This window comes from Oryx dammah, unplaced genomic scaffold (genome assembly GCF_014754425.2).
Source record: "Oryx dammah isolate SB20612 unplaced genomic scaffold, SCBI_Odam_1.1 HiC_scaffold_12, whole genome shotgun sequence".
In the NCBI taxonomy this organism is placed as follows: domain Eukaryota; kingdom Metazoa; phylum Chordata; class Mammalia; order Artiodactyla; family Bovidae; genus Oryx; species Oryx dammah.
In genome coordinates this window covers 44,728,827-44,753,336 of record NW_024070196.1, presented here as the reverse complement: position 1 = coordinate 44,753,336, position 24,510 = coordinate 44,728,827, and the positions used below count along the sequence as shown (strand labels likewise).

At 44.9% G+C, this 24,510-nt stretch overlaps 1 protein-coding gene across 8 annotated transcripts in view; it reads left to right on the top strand.

Annotated features, from left to right (window-relative positions):
- The first annotated feature begins 1,327 nt into the window (after positions 1–1,327).
- LOC120871550 (splicing factor SWAP) overlaps positions 1,328–24,510 on the top strand; it is an 80,070-nt gene continuing 56,887 nt past the window's right edge. For 4 of the 8 annotated variants that reach the window (XM_040251582.1, XM_040251581.1, XM_040251579.1 and 1 more), the window contains exons 1-7: positions 1,328–1,692; positions 4,237–4,406; positions 4,990–5,121; positions 9,337–9,422; positions 17,729–17,954; positions 18,868–18,980; positions 19,864–19,999. In XM_040251582.1, the coding sequence (XP_040107516.1) occupies positions 1,475–1,692; positions 4,237–4,406; positions 4,990–5,121; positions 9,337–9,422; positions 17,729–17,954; positions 18,868–18,980; positions 19,864–19,999 (1,081 nt within the window). In that variant the 5' untranslated portion in view covers positions 1,328–1,474. Of the gene's footprint in view, positions 1,693–1,716; positions 4,407–4,989; positions 5,122–9,336; positions 9,423–17,728; positions 17,955–18,867; positions 18,981–19,863; positions 20,000–24,510 lie in introns of those variants that run through there. The other 4 variants (XM_040251584.1, XM_040251586.1, XM_040251583.1 and 1 more) reach the window with 4 other exon arrangements.

Here is a 24,510-nt window from a genome sequence, read left to right as displayed (position 1 = left end):
TCCATTTTAGCCTAATTTTGACTGAATGTTAGGATTGGAATCACAAAGGTACAATTTGCACTTTTCTGTCTTGCTTCCTTTGCTCAAAATTGTTTCCAATTCATCCAGTCTCTTGCTTGTAACTGCAGCTCATTCAGCTTCACTGTATATTCCACTGTGTATATAACTACACTACAATTTATTTGAGCACTCTGTTGTTGATGGACACTTGGTCTGCTTCCAGTCTGGGGCCATTCAAGAAGGATGCTATAAACACTTGTGTCCAGGCCTCCTACAGCATTCCGGGTATCACATGAGGGTACCCATTAGGGTATCCACGGACAAATGGAACTGCGCGGTACAGGTAAATACGTTGAACTTCATCGGAGTGACAGTCTCCAAAAGTAGCTGAACCAGTAAACTAAACAAAAAGAGTAAGAGACGAAACAAACCAAAGCAAAACCACCCCGCGGTCAATTGACAGGTCTCCACAAACGGAGTTCCCACCACTCTCCTCCCACTCGGGTCCCCAGGACCACAAAATCCGTCAAGGCAAGAGGCTTCGCATCTTACTAGGATCTCTGACAATCGCTGAGGAAACCTTATGAGGTAGGCGAGACCAGGGTCATGACCCCCAGGACCGAGAAGAAACCAGGGCTTCAGAAAAGCCATGCGACCGGCTCCCGAGGCACACCCTTGTCAACCTCCCGGGCCCCAGAATCCCCGGCCCAAAGCACTCGATGCAACGACCCACGATCCCCCTGCCTCACGACCCCACGGCCCCCAAGCACTCGACTCCACGGTCCCCGAGCCCAGAGCACCCGACCCCACGGCCCCCAAACACCCGACTCCACAACCCACGCCCCCGAGTAGCCGACCCCACGGTGCCTCGGTCCCAGAGCTCCCGACCCCAGAACACTCAACCCCACGACCTCATGGCCCCACGGCCCCCAAACACCCGACCCGACGGTCCCTGGCCCCAGAGGGCATGGTCCAGGGTCCGGCTGACAGAAAAGCCTCTCCCAGGAACCAAGAGCACCCGCCCCAAGCCGCGTACGCAGCCCACGAAGCACCCGCCCTCCTTCCGCCCAGGGCCGGGACGCGCCCGGGTGTAGGTAACGCACGATCCGGAGCCGCGCTTTCGCCACTTCTCTGGACTGCCGCTGCAGAAAACCCACACCAAAAACGCGCTTTCCTCTGATAACGGAAGTTCCTAACGTGGCGGCACCTCCGAATGCGAAAAGCTGGAGTCAAATATTTTCTAGAGGCTCAAACGACGCGAGTGGATTAACTAATCGGTGGAATCTGCTCGCCGGAAGTAGGGCTGCACCTCGCCGGAAATTGCGCTCCTCCATTTTATTGCCCGCAATGGCGGCAGTGTCTAGTTTGGGGCCGGGATGCGGAGCTCTTGACTGAGCGGGTAGGCCAAGCGGAGGCTTCAGGGACATCGGCCGCGGCGCAGAAGAAAACCAGCCTGGACGCTGAGGACGCTGTCATGTACGGCGCGAGCGGAGGCCGCACCAAAACCGAGAGGAAAAGCGGCGCGAAGGAGGAGACCGGGCCCGGCGGTGCCGGCGGTGGGGGGAACCGAGTGGAGCTGCTGGTCTTCGGCTATGCCTGCAAGCTGTTCCGAGACGATGAGAGGGCCCTGGCCCAGGAACAGGGACAACACCTCATCCCCTGGATGGGGGACCACAAGATCCTCATCGACAGGTCGGTTCCTCCCCCCACCCGCCGGTCCTCCCCTTCCCTCGCCCGCTTGATTTCGTCTGATGTTGACTTGATGGCCGGGACTGAAAGGGGTTTTCTGGAGTCATCGGGGATCTGGGGGACACCCCTCCCCTGTCCTCACATCCCCCTGGTTTGGGGGGGGAGGGGATGGTGAAACCTGCCCTAAGGCACTGGCTGGAGCTGCGTGCCGCGTCTGTCGCCGGAGGGATCGTCTCTGCTCCCGCAGCCCCTCACGACCCCTCACTCTTGTCGCTGGGTTGCAGTTGCCACTCCGGGCAGTGGAAGCTGCCCGGGCCCTGGGCCTCTCCTGACCGGCGCTCTGGGGCCCTCGGTGCTCCCACAGCTCCGTGTGGTGGGAGGGCAGCCCGAAACGCCGCAAGCTGATGTCGCGATTAGAGACCTCTTGGACCCCAAGAGTTGGCTTTGAACCTCTCTTATCCCCAAGGCTCTCTGTGGAGCGCCCGTATTTTGCCGTCATGACATTTGATTCCACCACCACCACCCCCCATTCCTCCCCCTTCCTGTGTTAATCCGATGAGTTTCACAGATTGAGGCTGAAGTTGCCAATCACTGAAGGCCAGTTGACTTTTTGCAGACACTGGCCTTGCTCTTAGACGTACTGTTCTTAGGGCCGGTTTCACTGTCTCTTAAAACTGAAGGGTGGAGCTGAGACAGAGGTGTGTTCTTTTCAAATCAAACATGCTTTTAGGTAGTCACTCTGGAGGGTGTTTGGCCACTTTGGACAGAGGGGTCACGGGACTGGAATTTCTGAAGATGTTTGATTTGAAAAGGATGACCTTACATGATGTAGGTTTTTGCTCCCCTCCCCTCCCATGTTTTCAGTCCCTCTTTCTCCTTGGGATTTTTGTTTGTGGGTTTGGTTTTTGCCAATTTGGCAACTCTGCTTCTGGGGCCCAGACTGAAAAGTAACCGTGACCAACCATTAAACTGTGGAATAGTCTCTCCGAGTGAAGGAAACCCATCGTTTGAGACAATTAAAACTGGATTCTACAAAGCCCTGGAACCTGACTATAGGGATGACCTCTGAGCTGGCCAGAATGGACACATTAGTGACCAAACGCCTTTTCCATCCCCGACGTTTCCACTTGGAGTTAGATCTAGACAAGAAGAACTCATGGAGGGAGGGTCGCCAGCTCAGGTCTGGACCTGAGGGCCCCGGCGCTCTGCTCAAGCATGCTGTACCTTTAAACCATGGTTTCTATTGAATGATGCTGTCTGAGTTGTCAGGCGGCTTCCTTTTGAAAAGTGTTACTTGTGGTATTGTTAAAATTTGATAAGCGAGGAAGTCTGAGCTTTTTATACAGTTTTCCATATCATTCTGTACATGATGTGAGTTAGGTCTTCCAAAACCAGTGGGGAGCAAACGCTACACATGGAGATGTGTAATATTTTAAGATAATGATCTACATTTGTAAGTTAAGGAGGTTTACAGCATAGTAAAAATAATTTTTAAATTTAATAATATGCAATAACTTGGCTACCCTGAAATATTTGGCCTTTTTTCCTGTAAATGTCTTTTTCCCCCCTATATTTTCTAGTCCTCATTACAAAAGTCAGCATTAAAAAATTAAGCAGACTTTTGTCTCTCTAACGTCTGTTTCTGCAACCCTAAATCTGAGTGTTTTAAGTGAAATTCCCTAATTCACTCATTATCTGAGAGTTGCACTTTGACAGCATCTTCATTGAACTTTTTGTATTTTAAGCATAGCAGAAAGTGCTTCCTTAGTCTTCATCTGGCTAACATACCTATGGGTCCACGCAAGTGCACATGGATGTGTGTTCATGTATGTTATATCCTGGGGGCATAAAGTTTAGAAGCACATATTTTATACTGCATCTTCTAATAGTTTTGCTCTGTTTCTAGTGAACCTCCTTAAACTGCACGTATATGTCACTGTTCCTATGTATGTGTGTCTCTCTATCACATAACCCAGCACTTATTTCCTCAGCCAAGTGGCTAGGGGGCGAGCCTAGCCAAGATTTTACCTCCAATGGACGCAAGTTTCTTTGGTGAAGATCTCTCCTGAGAGTTCGGGACTAGCAGAAAGAAGCGAGGAAATTTCGACCGTTTGGTTCTTACGGATAGGTATTTATGTATTCGGTTTGTGTGAATGTAAGCTATGATATTTGACTTTTCAGAAAAAAAAAAAGTTTTTTCTTTTTCTTTTTTTTTTTTTCTTACAAATGGCATTGAATGGTTAACCAAACCATAAAGGGTAAGAACTGCCACTGAAGTGGATACCATTTAAGCTATTAAAGGATTGTTTACCTTTAATTATAAGTTTTATCATATGTTAGAAAGGAATTTAGACTTTGTTAAGATAACTTGAGTTTTAAAGTAGGTGAGATATGACTAGCCAAATTAAATATAATGAGAAGCATTTTTATGTTTGCTTTAATATTTTTATTTCTTTATTTTAATCGGTAAGTATACATAGAAAACGTCACACACGAACCAACCCAAACGTTAATTTCTTCCCCTTGACCAGCATGTTCATATTACAGATATGATGGGCGCGGTCACCTGCATGACCTTTCTGAGTACGATGCTGAGTATTCCACATGGAACAGAGATTACCAGCTCTCCGAAGAGGAGGCACGAATAGAGGCCCTGTGTGATGAAGAGAGGTATTTAGCCTTGCATACGGACTTGCTTGAGGAGGAGGCAAGGCAAGGTACTGCTCAAGAAAAACTTACTTAAGCAACAAACTTTTTAAAAAATTTTTAAGTATTTAAAAGTTTACTCCCATTCATTTTTTTATACTCACTCTTTCTGATATTATCTTGACAGTACCCAGTGGATTGGAAAAACAGCAGTCTTTGCGTTCTGAGAGGACCTCAGGATAGTTTATATATAGAGCCACAGAGAATTTTCCCAGCTTTTGAGGGCAGACTGGGATTTGAAAAAACAAAAACCAAACTCTTTAACTGTTCTTCTTTAACAGTATCGTATAAATTAAAATTGATGTTCTTGTCTTTGCCGTAACAATCTTTCATACAGTTCTTAATCCCCAAGTTTCTCAGCAGGAAGAAATTTTCCACAAAAGACGTGTAATCCTCTGTCTGTGGTAAACATGTACTGGCAAAAGTACATATTGATAGATGTGAAGTGTGGAATTTTAAAAATCATTATTGCCTCGAAGAGAGGTTGGAAAAAGTGTGTTGTATGCTTTACTGATAGCCACAACTTTAGAAATATATAAAATGTTTCTCAGTAAATTTCTGCTTCTGTTAACATAATTCTCATTTTTGTTCAAGAGGAAGAATACAAGCGGTTGAGTGAAGCACTCGCGGAGGACGGGAGCTATAATGCAGTGGGATTCACGTACGGCAGTGATTACTATGACCCATCCGAACCCACGGAGGAAGAGGAACCTTCCAAACAGAGAGGTGAGGTGAGGGGGCTGCCCGGGTGATGATGTTGGGCAGGCGCTGCGTGTAACCATAGAGTCTTCAGAGCACGATTACAGGCACTAAACAGCCGCAGTGTCACCGTGGGACAGAGAGGAAACGTGATTGATGTTAGGGTAAAACAAAGCTAAGAAGTAGGAAAGGAATTGTTGTTGGAAGTGGGGAATGAATTCAGAGTTCAGTTATCTTCCAAGGATCTGGTTGCCTTTTCCTTTCTTGCTTTTGGATTCATGGAGCAGGAAGTTACTCTGGACTCTGTGTACGGAATGTATGGACAGTGTATGTGTTGAAATCCACAGTTCTCAGGTCTTGAAGGGACAGGCATTAACCACTCTCCTGCTAACCTGCTTCCTCATAGCCACTCCATGAGTGAAATAACGACAAGTGTCCAGTGGAAGGACACCTGTGGAGTCAGTTATTATCAAACAGAAGATAGCACAGGGTGTCCTGGTTAGGCTCGATAGGCCCTAGGACATAGACTTACCACAGTATTTTAAAGTAAGTAACATTTACCTAGAAATAAAGATTCTAAATTTATGCCTTTTTGGATTAACGCTGAATATTTTTTTTAAATAAACGATAGTGCTACTAAAAAAAACTGGAGCTGTGCAATTCAAAAATAAACTCCATATTCACTTTGGTAAGCCCTGAGAGCACCTTTATAACAGCCCTGCATACTGATCAGTCATGAATTATCAATAATGATAACACACAATTGAAACATTGAGTGGATCACTTTATTCAGGATATTCTGTTTAAAGAGAAGAAGAGCTTCAGAAACCTATTCAAATGTTCGGAGTAATGAACTGGAATCACATCATAGAGAGATGGAATTCTGGAGCTAGCTGAATCTGTGATATGGACTTACTTATTGTTTTCTCCTCAAGTAAGAAATCTTCTGGCAAGTATGAAGTAACTGTGGCAGTTAGTATTAAAATGCCATCTGCCCTGCACATTAAAATGCCTGTGCCCTGCAGCCACACTAGGGTTCTCCCAGCTTCTTCACTACGGGGCATGACAGCAAGATGTGGGGGCCAGCTTATACAGACACTTGCCTCATTGCCCTTGCTTTCATTCTGCTCATTACTTTATGGCCATAAGAATCACTGTTGCACAGCTCTGTTCTGCAAGCCTCTCAAGAGTTTTCCCAGATGTAATTTTAATCGTATTGAGTTAAAGCCTAGTTAAGGTATTAAACACCTTCTAGCATTGACTTTTGAATCTGAGCAGACCTCAGAAGCTAGGGTGCAGTGGACGTGTTCTTGCAGGTTTGAGAAGCATACACTCATTCCTTAATCTGGAATAAGTCATCCATCTTAGGATTCCGGACAGTTCCAACTTTGTTGTTGTCTCTGAGCCTTGTACATTCCGTGTGATTTAAATATGCAGTGTTCAATCAGAAGGAAGGAATATACACTATCTCCATTTCACAATGGAAGAACTGAGATTCATAGAACCCAGATGTCTTTTGCAAGGTCAATCAACTATTTTGGGAAAATCGACAGTGATGTTTTCTTAACATTTTAGATTGGGGATCAGCAAACTGTGACTGAAGACCCAGTTGGCGCATTTCTGTGAAGTTATATTGGAACAGCCATGCTCATTTGTCCCTGTTTTTGTCTGTGTGGCTTTTGTACTTCATTGACAAAGTGGAGTTGCTGAGACAGAGGCCACCTGGCCAAAAAGCCAGGAATATTTACTGTCTGGCTTTTTGCAGAAAGATGTCGCAAACGCCTGTTCTAGGTGTTGGGCACCTGTCTCAGTTTAATTGTTGGGCTACCTGATGTCAAATATGGTTAGATTATTGAAAACACTTCAGTGTTCTTGCCTGGGAAATCCCATGGACAGAGGAGCCTGGTGAGCTACAGTCCATGGGGTTGCAAAAGATTTGGACAGAGCTTAACAACTAAATAACAACAACATTGAATTTTAAGAACTTCAATGTGGCTTAGTTTCCCTTCCAAGTTTTAGTGTGTTTTCTCTTTAATGTAAATTCTCCATATTTAAAATCTTATTTCTGTAACCACATTCTCAGAACTTTGCTTTGTGTGCTGATTAATCTTTTTAATGGAAGTTGGGCCCCTGTAAAACTTACAGCTCAACTTTTAATTTACACTAGTATAAATAAAATGCCACATACACAAGTAACATGTATGCATGCATGCACACACATACATACTTGTGTGTGTACCTATGCATACACACACTTTTTAAATAGAACACAGTTTGGTACCCAGTACCACTAACAACCAGATTGTACTTTACTGCTGCATTATCTTACAGTCTAAAATTTTAATTTTTGTTTGTTTTTCTGAGTCACCAACATGTCTCAATATTCTTTGATTTACAAAAATGCCATACAGTTGACCATGAGCAACCCAGGTGTGAACTGGGGAGGTCTGCTTATCCTCAGATTTTTTTCTTTTTTCAATAAAAAGCAGTATTGTGCTGTTGGTCAAATCCACAGAAGTGGAGCCACAGATACAGAGGACCAGCTCTGGGACTTGAGCGTCCCTGGATTTTGGTGCCCCTGCAGACACTGAGGGGTGACTGCACTGTCCTGGTGTTCGACTGCTATAAATCCTTGTGATTCTAACCAGAAGCCTTTGACAGCGCCTTTAGTTCTCTGTAACTTCTCTCTTCCCTTTCTGCAGCTTACTGTTTCCAGCCCAGTTCCATCCTTTATTTTCACAGGTTTTCATCATCATCTATCCCTTTTTTTAACAAGAAAAGATTTAAATTTATTTGAATCTTAGTTGGCATTATAAAAGTTGGCTTTTATTTTGTGCTACTAAAACCATTTTTCTGTGAAGAAAAGTATGTGTAAGAACAGAGCAAATCTGTAACCTACCTGTTCCAAATAGCTCTTTTGCTCTGAGTTCCTTTATTTTTGAGAACAGCTTAGCACTAAGGAAAGGCTATTTGAACAAAGTTTATACCACTTTGTCATTTTAGGGAGATATGGTAAAGTTATACTTTTATATATTCACACCTTTGGCCTCATTCCCAAAGAAATTTGGGGATTTTAAGCTGTTACTTGGCATGTTGCAAACCAGTGTTTCTAATACTTACCAGTTCTGCTGTGTCATTTGGTTACTGGAGCTGAAGAGATGGGTTGCTGATTACAGGGAGCTTTCAGGCCATAATAAGTTTTCAGTTCTTGGGAGAGAGCAAGGGTATGTGAGCTTGTGAACAGTGGTGAATACTCTTATCGATCTGTGTCTCATCAGACTGCAGTCAGCAGGTCTTTTGTACTGTGAAGCCTGTATAAAATTCCTTCTTGGCTTCACAGAGAATTAAGTTTGAAATGGTTGTCTCTTCAAGAGAATCCATTATGTACAAAGGAGATATTTGTTTTAATGAAGACTTAATGTTTATTTCACATCATCTTTTTTGAAGAAATAAGTAGATGTGAAATTCTTAAAAATGTTAGCTTGGTTTTCTAGTAGTATGTTTTCATATATTTCAGTATATCCTCTTAAACTGTTCATTAAATTGAGATGTATATAGGTACCTTAGAATTCAGAAAGTTGCAGTGTGTGGTGTCTTGTCTGACTTCCAGTAGACAGATGTTTGTTAAGTGAACCGTTAAACAAGAAATGAAAATAGACATACATCTGATTATTTGTGAAGAGTGAGGTGGTTTGCTTGGGTGGAGAGGTCTTGGCAGTTACATGCAGGGATTTTATGGTTCAGTGATGAAAACAGCCGTCTTGCAGTTGAGCACCCTGTGCTGTGTTTGGCCCTCTGGGGAACCCACCCAGATAGTTTGGGGGGTGGGCTTAGCAGATCAGAGGGGCTGGGAAGGAGGAGAGCTGAAAGTGTGTCTGCCTGCTGCGTGCAGAGCCTTGGGGTGGAAACGCTCTCATGCGTTGTCTCACTGCACCTGCACCATGGCCCTGGAGTCCACGCTGCCACTGTGTCAGTGCTAGGAGGAAACAGACAAGAACGAGGGAGGCATGGCCCCATGCTGCACCAGCCCAGCCCCCCTGGGATCTGGTGAGGTGCTTTTGCCCACAGGTAGTACGGTGAACACAGAGTGGAGAGTGGAAGTGTTTCTGGGAGCTGATGTACCACAAGACCAGGAGGGGCCAGGTGATGCTCCTGCCGCTCTCCCCTCCTCTGTTGCTTACTGATGGTGGTGCCCTCTTTTCAGGTTATGGATCTGAAGTTTTATGTTTTCTTTTTATACAGAAAAAAATGAGGCTGAAAATTTGGAGGAAAACGAGGAGCCTTTCATTGCCCCGTTAGGACTGAACGTGCCGCCTGATGTGGAGCTGGTAAGTGTCTTTGTCCTTCACGATGCTATTCACTGCTGTTAGCACTTACCGGGAAGTACTCATGAGAGAGCCTCACCACAGTCCCCGCCGCCTTAAAGTTTGTGTGATGCTTTACAATTATTTTTGAGTTAATAGAGGAAAACTCATCACACACCGCCTACTTTTCTCTAAAGAAAAAGAGAAACACTACAATAGAATCACTAGACCAGAGCATCGGGGGCTGGGGGAGCTGGCTCACTCTCGGAGACCATGTGGTTGAATCCCCAGGTTTTACCAGCGCAGAAAAACTTAGTCTGAATTCCTGGTGAGGAGACTGTTAGCTATGTTTAGGTGTACAAACCCTCTTGCTCAAAGCAGCTTGGCTTCAGTAAAGTTGCTCTGGCCTGTCTTTCTCAATGTGGTTTTTGTGGGCACTTAAGATAAGTGTCCGGAGAAGGTGATGGCACCCCACTCCAGTACTCTTGCCTGAAAAATCCCATGGACGGAGGAGCCTGGTGGGCTGCAGTCCATGGGGTCGCTGAGGATCGGTCACAACTGAGCGACTTCACTTTCACTTTTCACTTTTCATGCATTGGAGAAGGAAATGGCAAACCACTCCAGTGTTCTTGCCTGGAGAATCCCAGGGATGGGGGAGCCTGGTGGGCTGCCGTCTATGGGGTCACACAGAGTCGGACATGACTGAAGCCACTTAGCAGCAGCAAGATAAGTGTCTTCACCTTGACACATTCCCTTGGCACACTTCTGCCTGGTTTTCCTCTCTAGTATGTCAAGATCCTGTGGTATCTCCAGGCAGCCCCTGCACTCAGGAGGAACACCTGGTGGCCTCCTCTCCACCTTAGTGCCCTGCAGCTGGTTACTGGCAGAGTTGGATTAATCTCACCTCACCTGGCTATTTCAGCTACAGTTGGTTAAGGTTACATTGTAACAGGCCTCATCAAGGGTTTTCCACCTATTACCTCATTTAATGCTAGTGATCCTATGAAGTAGCTCCCTGTTACTGTCTCTCTTTCACAGATGAAGAGAAGTGAAGAAGTTGGGTCACACACAGCAGGCAGGAACTCTGACTAACAGTCTTTTAACTGTCAGGCTGTCATAAATTGCTATGCTTTGTAGGATCCCTACATGTTTATTAGGGATGTTTAAAACATTTTTGTTGCATGTACATACCCAGAAAAGGGCTACTGGTGCTCATTGTAAAGTTTTTTCTTTGGCATCTTCCTACCATGGATGTGGGTATTCCAGGTCGTTCTGTGTGTCCTGCTATAGTAACACTGATAAACAGTGGACACTGAAAACTCACAGAAGTCTTTTGCATTCTCCTCACGTGTGCATGACACCTCCCATATTTAGTGCAGCATGGATTTGATGGTTCTTCCTCTTTGGTTTTGGTAATGTAGAGTTTTATTATTTTTCTGTTGACCAGTCATGATACAATGGTATCAAGTGAGTAATAGTTACATAATCACAGTAGAGAAAGATGTTTATCAATCAATGACCAGACAAAAAGTAAAAGATGATTACAGTCACAAGCCGTAATGGGAACATGATTAACCTCACAGTATAAAAAAATTACAGTTTGGAGGGTCAAGCAGAGTGATGTGGTAAATGGAAGTGCATACATGCACATGTTTTCATCTGCCCAGTCAGTCTCTATCTTCTGGTTGGTGCATTTAATCCATTTACATTTAAGGTAATTATAGATACTATGATCCTGTTAGGTAGTCTTAATTATTTGGGGTTTATCTTCTGTAGGTCTTTTGCTTCTCTTGTGTTTCCTGCCTAAAGAAGTTCCTTTAGTATTTGTTGCAAAGCTGGTTTGGTGTTGCTGAATTCTTTTAACTTTTGCTTGCCTGGAAAGCTTTTGATTTTTGCATCAAATCTGTATGAGAGTCTTGCTGGGTAGGGAAATCTTGGTTGTAGGTTCTTCCCTTTCGTTGCTTTAAATATATCTTGCCACTCCCTTCTGGCTTGTAGAGTTTCTGTTGAGAAATCAGCTGATAAACCTGATTGGAGTTTCCTTATATGTTATTTGTTGTTTTTCCCTTGCTGCTTTTAATATTTTATCTTTCTCTTTAATTTTGGTCAGTTTGATTACTGTGTGTCTCTGTGTTCCTCCTTGGGTATATCCTGTCTGGGACTCTCTGCTTCCTGGACTTGGTTGATTGTTTCTTTTCCCTTGTTAGGAAAGTTTTCAGCTATTTTCTCTTCAGATATTTTCTCAGGTCTTTTCTCTCTCTCTCCTCCTTCTGGGACCCCTATAATGTGAATGTTGGTGTGTTTAATGTTGTCCCAGAGATCTCTTAGGCTGTCTTCTTTTTTTTTTTCCCCATTCTTTTTTCATGTATTCTGTTCTGAGGCAGTGATTTCCACCATTCTGTCCTCCAGGTCATTTATCTGTTCTTCTGCCTCAGTTGCCTCAGTTATTCTCCTGTTGATTCCTTCTAGTGTATTATTCATCTGTTAGTTTGTTCTTGCAGGTCTTTGGTAAAAATTTCTTGTATTTTCTCCATTGTTTTCCCAAGATCCTGGATCATCTTCACTATCATTATTCTGAATTCTTTTTCTGGCAGGTTCCTTCTCCACTTCATTTAGTTGTTTTTCTGGGGTTTTATGATGTCCCTTCATCTAGGATATAACTTTCTGCTTTTTCATTTCGATTAACTTTCTGTAATATGGTTTTTGTTTTAGCTGCTTTGGGACTGTGCCTCTTGCTTATTCTGTCTGCCCTCTGATGGGGGAGGCTAAGAGGCTTGTGTAAGCTTCCTGATGGGAGGGACTGGCATGGGAAAAACTGGGTCTTGGTCTGGTGGCCAGGCCCTTGCTTGCTGCTGCTGCTGCTAAGTTGTGTCAGTCGTGTCCAACTCTGTGCGACCCCATAGACGGCAGCCCACCAGGCTCTGCCGTCCCTGGATTCTCCAGGCAAGAACACCAGAGTGGGTTGCCAGTTCCTTCTCCAATACATAAAAGTGAAAAGTGAAAGGGCCTTGCTTAGTAAAGCTTTAGCCGTCCCTGGATTCTCCAGGCAAGAACACAGAGTGGGTTGCCAGTTCCTTCTCCGATACATGAAAGTGAAAAGTGAAAGGGCCTTGCTTAGTAAAGCTTTACTCCAATTATCTGCTGATGGGTGGGGTTGCACTCCCTCCCTGCTAGCTGTTTGGCCTGAGGCAACTCTGCTAGCTCTATGGTAGGGGTAGTGGTGACCTCCAAGAGGGCTTACACCAACAGGGACCCTCCCAACCTGATGCTGCCAGTGCCCTGGGCCCCGCAGTGAGCCCCTACCAACCCACACCTCCACGGAGGCCCCCAACCCTAGCAGGTAGTTTTGGTTCGGTCTCCTGTGGGGTCACTGCTCCTTTCCTCTGGGTCTTGGTGTGCACAAGATTTTGTGTCCTCCAAGACTGAAGTCTCTGTTTCCCCCAGTCCTGTGGAACTCCTATAATCAAATCCCACTGGCCTTCAAGGTCAGATTCCCTGGGGATTCCCAGTCCTTTTGTTGGATCCCCAGCCTGGGAAGCCTGACGTGGGGTTCAGAACCTTTCCAACAGTGGGAGAACTTCTTTGGTATTATTATTCTCCAGTTTGTGGGCCACCCACTCAGTGGGTATAGAATTTGATTTTATCGTGATTGTGCCTCTCCTACAGTCTTGCTGCAGCTTCTTCTTTATCTTTACATGTGGGGTATCTTTTTTGGGGGGTTCCAGTGTCCTCCTGTCAGTGGTTGTTTAACAGCTAGTTGTGATTTTGGTGCTCTCGCAGGAGATGAACACATGTCCTTCTACTCCACCGTCTTGAACTGAAACTCTGCTCTCTTCTGATGTGATTATAAAATGGTCTCTTGAGTAGGAAACTGCTCTGTGTAGGAGCCAGTTGTGAGTGCTCACTGGGTCTCCAGTGGACAGCTTGCTTTTCCTTTATGGTGATGTCAGTAGTGGACTTTTCATAATTACTGTGAATTAGAGCAGTGATCCCCTGTGTGCATTATACACTGTCGTGTCCACGTTAGTGGAGGAGCTCTATGTCATACATTCCATCTCAGTTACTAATGTTGAAACTGCTGGCATGTGTTTATGTGGACACATGCTGCCTGGGTGGGCAGGGGCTTCTCTAGCTCCTGGCCATGTGGGGCTGAGGATGGTAAAGAGAGCAGGTGCTTTAGGGGTTCTTGGTTTCTAAATTAAGTTTTTGGTTTAGAACCCAATGGCTGCAGGGGCTCTGGGGTTTCGTGTGAAGCACTGGGAGCAGTTAAGAGGTCACGGCACCCTGGGGATGCGTGCTGGTGCAGGCTCGAAGCTGGCCACTTGTTTCAGGTCCAGCCCCTAGACTAGACGCAAGCCCCTCAGGTGGCCTCACAGCTCTATCTTAGCTTTTTATACTGACTCTGTGTGGCTACTTGTATGTTTCTTGGGAAATAAGGACCTAGTTTTTGCCAGAATACATAGCCCAATGCCTGTCCTAACAGTGTTTTCAGTTACCTGTTCTTTTCCCAGGCTTTGTCACATCCTGAGTTCTGCACACGTCCAGGCCCGTTTGTGGTCGTCTTGTCTTGCACTGCAGGGAAGGTAGAGGGCATGTCTCAACCTGGTCTCTCACCCACCTGAGATGCCATGGACCTTCTGGGCCTGTCTGTTCTGTACCTTCTTTTGTTTCCCTCAAGCCGTGGGGACCAGAAATGCTGCTGCTCACCACACCCATTTGAGTGTATTTACATGGGAAATGCACTTTGTTGTTCAGTCACTCAGTCATGTCTGACTTCTTTGCGACCCCATGGACTACAGCATGCCAGGCTTCCTTGTCCTACACAATCTCCCAGAGTTTGCTCAGACTCATGTCCATTGAATCGGTGATGCCATCCAACCATCTCATCTTCTGTCATCCCTTTCTCCTCTTGCCTTTAATCTTTCCCAGTATGAGGGTCTTTTCCAGTGAGTCGGCTCTTTGCATCAGGTGGCCAAAGTATTGGAGCTTCAGCTTCAGTATCAGTCCTTCCAATGAAATGTGCTTGTTTAACTTACTTTATGGACAGAAGGAAAAGGGGGAAGGATTCAGTGTGCAGTTCCCATCATGGGCTGGGTTTCCGTCCAGTAGGTTAATAGCAACAGCAGCTAAGGAGTGTTCATTAAGCAGGTGCTGGGAGCCAGGCACTGTGCTGCTCGGCTCCTCAGTCCCCCTGACACCAGTATTTCTGTGACGGGGACACAGGCTAGAGGTGTCAAGAGTAGCCGCCCCAGGTCAGCCTGTGGGTCAGGCCTGCACTTGCAGCCCAGAGCCATCGCAGAACTTGGGGCCACATGGTTACGCTTCGTTGAAGGTTGCTCTGATTAGAGCGTTAATGCTCACCATGTGTTCAGCTGGTGTGTTGCCATGGGAAACGAGGAAAAGTTTTATTTACCCATGTCCCTGTGGAGTTCGCGTGTTTTCTCAGGAGATTGGAGGACTGTTCGTGTATGATGAGCGCTAACTAACCCCTGGTCCAGCACGTGCTGTGCATGTTTGTTCTTCTGGTACTTTGTCTCTCAACTGTCTGTCCCTCTTTCCATGCAGAACTTAAATGTATTTTTAAAAACACATATGTCACCATGTTCCTTTCTGGCTTCAGGATTTTGAATCTGGTTTCAGTAGACCTTTCCACCCCTGACAGCCCTATATTCTCTGCTGTTACATCCATAGTTTTGTTTTTACAATGCAGTTCATGACTCAATCTGATATTTATTTGGGGCTGTGATCACAGAGGGCTTCCCTGATAGTTCAGTTGGTAAAGAATCCACCTGCAATGCAGGAGACCCCAGTTCGATTCCTGGGTCAGGAAGGTCTGCTGGAGAAGAGATAGGCTACCCACTCCAGTATTCTTGGGCTTCCCTTTTGGCTCAGCTGGTAAAGAATTCACCTACAGTGCGGGAGACCTGGGTTCGATCCCTGGGTTGGGAAGATCCCCCTGGAGAAGGCAATGGCTACCTACTCCAGTATTCCGGCCTGGAGAATGTGATGGACTGTATAGTCCACAGGGTGGCAAACAGTTGGACACAACTAAATGACTTTCACTTTCATGATCACAGAGGAGGAAAGGGCCAGCCCAGCTGCTCCTGGGGTTCCTCACTTATTCACCCCATGTGCCACCCAGTCTGGCCCCTCATTCTCTCCTGGCTCCTGGATCTGAGCTCCAGTCTTTTCAGACCTTTTCAGAAAGCTCATACTTGTGCAGGTTTTCTGAACTCACATTTTTGATTCCTACTCTGGAGTTCTTTGAGCCACATTAATTTGGGGGGATCTGGGAGGTGTTAGCCCCCCTTCTTGGGGCTCAGTCACTCTCTTAAAGCACTTTCTTGAATTAGAAAATCATTTCTCCCCGTATCAGTCTTTGTAACATATGCGAGTTAAACATTGGGCATATCCTTTAAATCTCATCTTTGGGTGGGAATGATTATATTCTTAAATAGAAAAGAATTTTTCTAAAACTTACATGATAGAGCAAAGAATGTCTTTCTCCAGACCAGGCATTTGTCTTATATACACTTGCTTCAGTAGCAGATCTTGAAAGGATGTTCAAAAAGTACTTTGTTTCTCTGTACTCGTCATCGCTTTGTGAAATTACCTGTCTGTTTCTCTGTAACCACTGTAGCCATAATACTGCCCAGCACGTGGCTAAGTCATGAGAGGATATCTCCACATGTAGGGGCAGATGGGGTTATATTTTCCCATAAGGGTCATTATTCTGAAGTAATCATAAATGATTATCATATATGCACTGACTCAAAAATTAATCTTCCTGTTGAGACAAAGCCACTGAAAACATGCATCAGCATCCAGACTTAAGTACCAGTGGGCCTTTACCATGGTCTCTGGTTTATTTCAAGATCAGTAAATAGCTTTAATTGTAGGCATTTACGCTGTTCAAGAGTGAAGGACGTCATTAGTTCAGGAATCACATTTGAGAATTAAGGCATTGGTATTTCGTGAAGGATTCAGGCCTCAAGTGACAATAGCATCTTGACTGTGCGTCATTAATGAGAGGCCATTTCCCACTTTATTTGCATGTAATTTTCTAGTATTAATCTTTTCATTGATATTAATAAAAGTATTTCAGATGTGTGGCTTCCAGCCTCTGGTCTGAGGGGCTCCATGTGTGAGTAGGAATTGCTCAGCTTGGGATGTGGTAGAGGTAACTTAGCAGCAGGTGCAGGAGAGAGGTGGGGTCTGATTCCTAGTAGTAAACTCACTCTAAGGCAACAAGATGATTCACCCAGTAAACGTGGGTGAAACCCTCCCTGTTCTGGCCAGACCATACCTTGCTGTTCAGTTGCTAAGTTGTGTCCAATTCTTTACAGCCCCATGACCTGCAGCATGCCAGGCTTCCATGTCCTTCACTATCTCCCTGAGTTTGCTCAAACCCATGTCCATTGAGTCAGTGATACCATCCAACTATCTCATCCTCTGTCACCCTCTTCTCCTCCTGTCCTCAGTCTTTCCCAGTATCAGGGTCTTTTCCATTGGGAAGTTGACTCTTCCCATTACGTGACCAACGTATTGGAGCTTCAGCTTCAGCATTAGTCCTTCAGTGAATATTCAGGGTTGATTTCCTTTAGGATTGATTAGTTGGATCTCCTTGCTGTCCAGGGGACTCTCAGGAATCTTCTCTAGTACCACAGTTCGAAGGCATCAATTCTTCAGTGCTCAGCCTTCTTGATGGTCCAGCTCTCACATCTGTACATGACTGCTGGAAAAGCTGTAGTTTCGACCATATGAACCTTTGTTGGCAAAGTGATGTCTCTGTTTTTTAATACACTGTCTAGGTTTGTCATAGCTTTTCTTCCAAGGAGCAGGTGTCTTATAATTTCATGGCTGCAGTCACCATCTGCAGTGATTCTAGAGCCCAAAGAGAAGTGATTCTTAGATCCTTGAAAAGCTTGTTGAAACATGCACCCTCTCCTAGAAATATGCATGTGTGTGTGCCACGTTTACGTACAACTTCCCAGAAGATTCATAACCCTCTGAAGCCTGTCTTGGAACCGTGTTCAAGGGTGCCCAATATACGGAAACCTGTTGATTTTTTTACAGTCTTCGCCTGTCAGTTCAGCACAAAGCTAGAATGTCCTGCCTCCGCATGGGAGTTTTCTCCTCACCAGATTCAGAAACTGGGTGTCTTGTGACAGGGGCCAGTGTCACACTATTCAGACTGGGCTCTTCCCCTTGAAATGTCTGTAATTTCTTAGAGTTAGCAATAAAAACCAGGGTCACTTCTATGTTTTGAGTCACATAGTCAGTGGACAAGAGAACAAACTGGTGACACGAATGTGTGTGTTTTCTCATAGCCACCAACAGCCAAAATGCACGCCATCATTGAGCGCACGGCCAACTTCGTGTGCAAACAAGGTGCACAGTTCGAGATAATGCTGAAAGCCAAGCAGGCCCGAAACTCTCAGTTTGACTTTCTACGCTTCGATCACTACCTCAACCCCTACTACAAATTCATCCAGAAAGCGATGAAAGAAGGACGGTATACGGTACTGGCAGAAAACAAAAGTGAAGAGAAGAAGAGTATGTGAGACTGTTTCTGTCCTGCCTTGGATGGGGTGGAGTGGGGCAGGGGTAAGGGGGGGACCCTGGAGAAGTGTAGGGAGAGTCATCCTCATAGATATAAGCTTGAAGTCTGCACTGCAGAACTTCCAGAACGTTTATGAAGTCCTGCTGCCAAGGCCCGAGGATTAAACCTGCTGGTGCTCCGTAGTCTAGTGTGACACTCTTCCTGATAAGTCTGAAAATATGTTAGATTCTTTATTAATATTTTTTAGATTGGTGATGTAGAATTAAATATTGATGCCATCAGAACATATCCATGTAGGCTGGAAATAATTCCTTCCTTTGGGCTGTTGAACGTGTCACAGAGAAAGCAGCAGGCTCATGCTTCGTGGATGGTTCTATGGTACACACCCGGTTAGGGCGTAAGGTTGAGTGTCTAAATTCGGAGTTCTTACGGCAAAGGCTAATTAAGTATTTCGAATAACATCCTGAGACAGCAGTATATCTGTCTGCCATTGAATTTTTTTTCAGCTGAAACATGATTTTCAAAATCAGTTGTAACAGTCTTACTGCATATTACTTACTGCAGACCTTACCTTCTCCATGTTGGTCTCCTGTAGGTTTCTAAAATACCTATTGCTGTTATTTTACCTTCATAAATCAGTAAGATTTTTGCCTCTTTTGTAAAAAATGTGAATATTCAGTGGCCCCTGACCAATAAATGCCAGAGGGGAGGTGCCACTTGGCCACGCCTTTCTCACCACCTGCCTTGCTGTTGAGTGACTTCGGGGGCAGTAAGATGGGGAGTTTTTCCCAGAGAGATTATTTGGACAGATAACCGAGGAATGGCAGCACATAGTTCTGCCTCTGTCCCTACGTTCCCACACAGTATATTTGTACCTTAAAGTCTTGAAATGTGCTTTGCTTTCAGAGTCCGGCGTCAGCTCTGACAATGAAGATGACGACGATGAGGAGGACGGCAGTTACCTGCACCCGTCCCTCTTCGCCTCAAAGAAGTGCAACCGCCTGGAGGAGCTCATGAAGGTGCTGGTCTCCTTACAGAACAAAACTGCTAATTTAACCTTGGAAGTTGTTAAGCATGTTTTTGTGTAATAGCTCTATTTCGTTTTACGATCATTGAGGTATATTTTGCTGTTTTGTTTGACTTGGCAGCAAAGGATTTGGTCCCTTTATTTCTTATATGTCCTGTTTTATATAATCACATGCATATTGTTTTCATTTTATTATATTTGGAATTTTTTTACTATTTGGGATATTTAGAATGAGTAAAATGTTGGTTAAGACTTAGAAAATGGGTTTTTCATACAGATTTTATTATGAGAGGATTTCATAGGTGCACAGAGTATGTGCTGCTTGAAACCATCTGTCACAGGAAACATAATGTTACCTAAAAACCTATATATTTTTTTTCATCCTTATCATTAGGAGTTAATCCAGACCCCTCATGCTGCCATTTGTGATGTGAGAAAACGGGTCCCTCAGACCTAAGCTTATCTTTTCAGCAGTCACACAGTGCAGCTCATCGATTGGACCTTCAAAGCTGTTGGTGATTAAAAATGAGAAATTGTTTTGAGGAGTCACACAGTTTGAGATTTTGAGTGAATTTGGAGGCTGACACTTTTCTCAGCAGCAGTCTAGTCCTGTCTCCCATCCTTACTTTGCCTCATGTCATTAGGAAGAGTGAAGTGATTCATTTATTCACTTCCCCTGGATCTCACGACCAGCTAGAGATCTCAGCCACAATTAGTCAGGACCTCCTTGTGTGCACGCACATTTACATGCATGTGCTGAGGTTTTTCTGAAGCATAGATACTGTTCTAAAGTTGAGATGAACCTTGCCACAGAAGGGTTTTGCGTGACTCAGAATGCAGGAAATGGTGTGACCTGGCATCTTCTCTCTCTGCAGCCTTTGAAGGTGGTAGACCCTGATCACCCCCTTGCAGCCCTGGTCCGTAAAGCCCAGGCCGACAGTCCTGCCCCCACCCCACCCACGGCGGATGGTGCAGCCGTGCAGCCCTCCCAGGTGGAGTACACCACTGACTGTGAGTATTTTGTTGTGCGCTTCCCAGCAGGGTGTCAAAAAAATATGAAAGCTGGCGGGCAGGTCTGGTAGAGGTGCCATGAGGAACCTTTATGTTGTGCATCCTTAGCGTGTGGCCTCATCCTCTTGCTTGTTGCTTCATATTGGCAAGTGGCTGCCCTATCACCAGCATCAGCCCTGCATTCCAGGATGGATGAAGAGGAAGGGCAAGAGCAGAAAGCAGTGTCATATGGTCTTCCCATCCTACAGCATAGGCTGGGGAATGGACTTTCATTTGGACACATTGCTGCCCTAAATAAAATCAGTTCTGTTACGAAGAGCAGGGAGAACAGACATTGGTGGACGTGTAGTGTTGTCTGCCATGGTCACTTTGCTGAAAAAGACGACAGGGCTTAAAACAGTGTCTAATATGCACCTTGGAATTGTTTTCGGTTCCTACGTATTCTCTCTGATTGCTACTCTTCTTAATCTTAAGATTACTAATAGAATGCAAATCTTGAAGTTTTATTCAAGAAATTATTTGAAAGTATTTAACCTTGGTCTTACTACCAGGTCTTTTTAAAATTATTTTATTCAGAGGTTAAATATTGAATGAGAGAAGAACCTTTAGCAAAGCCACAGGAATTCTGTTCAGCCTACATCTGGTATCTGATACAATGAATCCATCTATAAAGCTTGTCACTCTCAGCGATTAGAGGGTCAGCCTGAGGTTAATTCCGTTTTAAAATGTATAAAGTGCTTGCTTTGGGGGAATGAAGCTTTTGTTAAAAATGATAACTGTGTCCTTATGTACTTCCTGTCTGGCACTGGCATGCAATAATATGTAATTTTGATGTCCTAAATTAACATTTTTAGACTTCAGAAATAAGTTGCTTTAGTGAACTTAATGCATATGTCCTTATAAAAAAACCTCTTAGAGAACTCGGGTAACATGTTTAATGCTTAAATCAAGTCAAATGAAATTTCTCTAAATGTTCAAATCAAAGAGCAGATCTGGCCCTGTTTCATCTCACCTGCTGGTTAGGGTTTGGGCTTGGGGTGTGGTGGACCTGTCATAATAAGCAGAAATGCCTGCAGCATTTTGTAAATCACTCCCCAGGGGCTTTCTGTGTAGACAGCCCGCACAGGTGAATCTGCTGCTGCCTCAGCCCAAGGTGCAAGCCGCTGAGTGAGACATCTCCAGTTTCCGTCTTCCTTGCTGTCTCTTTTCAGACCCATCCTTGAATTTCCATAAGTTCAGTGCACTGTCCCTGCACCTCCACTAGATTCCTAGAGCTATCAAACTGTCTTAAATTGGGAAGGAATAGAAATTCGGGATTGAGTGGCAGTTACCTGGTTATTCTCGCTGCTTATCACTAGTGTACATGCAGTTAACTGTGATATTGGTAATGGCTCAGTGTGTATAGAGACCCTGTAGGACTGGGCAGGGGAGTAGCCTAGCAAGAGAAGCTGCTCAGTGACTCGGGATTTCACTGCAAGGTCCCGTGGTCTGGGCCAAGTAATGACAGGGTGAAAGGGGCCCCCACCAGGGGGCCCCTGAGGCCAGGGTGACTCATGGCAGCCTCTTCCCCGACCCCAGTATAATCTCACCCTTGCTCTTTGCAACTGCTGTGAACCAGTTCATAGGTGAGAAGTCTTGGTTCCCTGCCTGACCCATGACCCCAGATGGAGATACTCCAGTCAGGGGGCACCGTTAGTAACTGGCTCTTCCCCTCAACAAAATACTTGTTTTGATGATCATCATTCTCTGGTGGCCCAGCTGGTAAAGAATCCACCTGTATGCAGGAGACCTGGGTTCGACCCCTGGGTTGGGAAAATCCCCTGGAGAAGGGAGAGGCTACCCATTCCAGTATTCTGGCCTGGAGAATTCCATGGACTGTATAGTCCATTGGGTCGCAAAGAGTCAGACACGACTAAGTGACTTTGACTTCACTTCATCGCCTTCACACGTGCAACAGTGACAGACATGAGTAGGAGAGGGCCTCTGGGGGGGTCTTGCCTGGACACACCCTGCACTGAGGGCAGCCTCACATCTGCCCGAGTCCGCAGAGATGAAGGAGGTGGTGCTGACAAAATGTGTGGCTGATTAGACATGGCAAGGATAGGGACCAACTTCTAGGTATTCCAGAGAAGCAAGGAATCTAGCATGTTTGGGTGAAACATCTCAACTCACAGATTTGTATTTTGTAAAAATATAAGGCAGTCCAGCAAAACACGCAGCAAGCCAGATGCTACTCACAGGTGCCTGCATCAGACCTCTGCTGAGGGTGCAGGAGGAATCACAGGCTCTGGGTCAGAGGTAGGTCACAGAGCTCCTCTGTAGAGACTGTACTCAGCAGTAATCAGCTCTGCCTAGAGGCTGGGGAGCAGGCTCTGAAACATCCTTCAGATTTCACACAGATTTAAATGCAATGTTCCAGGAGCGAGACCAGTTTTATTGAAATGAGGAGGACAAAAACCAGATTCCTTCCTGGTAGGACGTGAATGGGTAGTGTGCACGACCCCTTGGCGCCTTCCTGGAACTTGCCTGTGAAGAGGGATGCGGGGACAGCACGTAGTGAAGGAAACGTTCCCTGAGAGCCCTCCCTCGAGGATCAGCCCCTTGGTTTGCCATGACAACAACCCATCTAGCATCCAAGAGTCTTAGGATGGGAGAGGTGCCCTGGGTATTCCCAGGAAGAGCCCTGGGCTAGAATTTGGCTCTGGATCAGAAAAATGCTTAGAAGAAGTAAATACAGATAGCTATACTTGGGTTCTCAAAGAAGTTTGTTTTTATTTGTGGTTAGATTCTTAAAAATTAGCAAGCAAGAATATGAAAAATTTGAAAGAGAGGCACAATAAAGGGCCACATCTGATGTGGCCCATAAGATAATCACGTGGTGTGTTATAATAGGAGTCCTTGGGAGGTCTGAATTATTTGGTGATTTAAGGAAAGCGTGTGATTAAAACAGGTCTGAAAATGCTCCGTCCTTACGTACCTGAACGTGTGCCCCTGTTGACTCACTTTTGGCCTGGGCCACACTCTTGCCTCTGACAGGCGTACTCACCACGGCCAGCCTGGGTTCAGTGAGGTGAGGTGTACATCAAGAGCAGAACCCCAGGCTTGTGGTATCTTCCTTCTGCATTTTCACAGTTCTTTCTCCCTCCTTGGGTTCCACAGCAGTTTATTGTTTTTGTATTTTAAGCAATTGGTGTTTTAACCCATCTTTTAAAGGATTCAGTTTCATTTTCACAGAAGCAGCCATTCTCTTTTCCCACCCAGATTTCATCTGTGTGCATACATTTTAATTAAATACCTACATTCCGGTACATTTAACTGGAAAATGTTTAAAAGTTAAAAACTCTGCTGGTAAAAGCAGAAGGCTCAGCCATCTAAGGAGGAATGTTCTGGCCTGGTGTGTTAGTGCTTCCTGGGGCCTCCCCAGCACAAACCCCAGGAGACTCTTCAGAGGGAGAGAATGAACGAGCCCCCCAGAGACAGGTTCAGACAAGGAAGAGCTGGCTTATGAAAAGCATGGTGTCAGGAAAAAGCTATTCAGAAAAGATCCCATTAAAACCTCGCCTTTTATCTAACAGCAGGATCACTTCCAGGTTTAAGTGCCAGATGTGAGAGTCTCAGGAAAGTAAGTATACTTTAACAGATAAAAAATCATCTATTTAAACCAACAGACATGATATTTAACTAACAGAAAAAAATAAAACCATCAAGAAAGCAGAAAAAACTGATAATACACAAACAGCTTTTATAGTCAAGTAGGAAAAAAAACTTACAGTCCAGTAGAAAAAATGAACTATAGTATGAATAATTCACAAAGGTAAAAATGACCATACAATTTTTTTTTAAAGGTTTACCCTTGCTGCTCACTCAAATGGCATTGTATCTGCTGACTTTAGAACCTAACCTCCACGGAATATAAAATCCAACATTTTTTTAAAATCAGGCTGTAGCAAATATATGAAGAATCTGAGACTTCATTATGATAAAAAAATATCCATTTTCAGGAACATGAGAATACTTTTAAATTATATATCTTAAGATAAAATAGAAGTTTCTGGGCTATAGAAAATGTTCTTTTGTGTATACCTTTTTTAATTTCTTAGTAATCACAGATTAAATAAAAAGATGCAAATGACCCTACAGTGACATGCCATTTTTCAGCTGTCACATAAGCAAAGGACAAGGTTGACAGCACTCACTTGTTGCTGGTGAGAGGGTAGACTTGTATCCAGCAGAGTGGGGGGCAAGTGGACAGTGTAGACCAGAACTAAAATGCACCTGCCTTTGACCCAGAATTTCTCCTTTATTTCCCCTATATTTCTACAAATATATGTGTAAAGATTGAGCTAGAAGAATGTTCACTGTGGGACTTCCCTTATAGCTCAGTTGGTAAAGAATCTGCCTGCAATTCTGGAGATCTGGGTTTGATTCCTGTGTCAGGAAGATCTCCTGGAGAAGGAAATGGCAACCCACTCCAGTACTCTTGCCTGGAGAATCCCATGGACAGAGGCGCC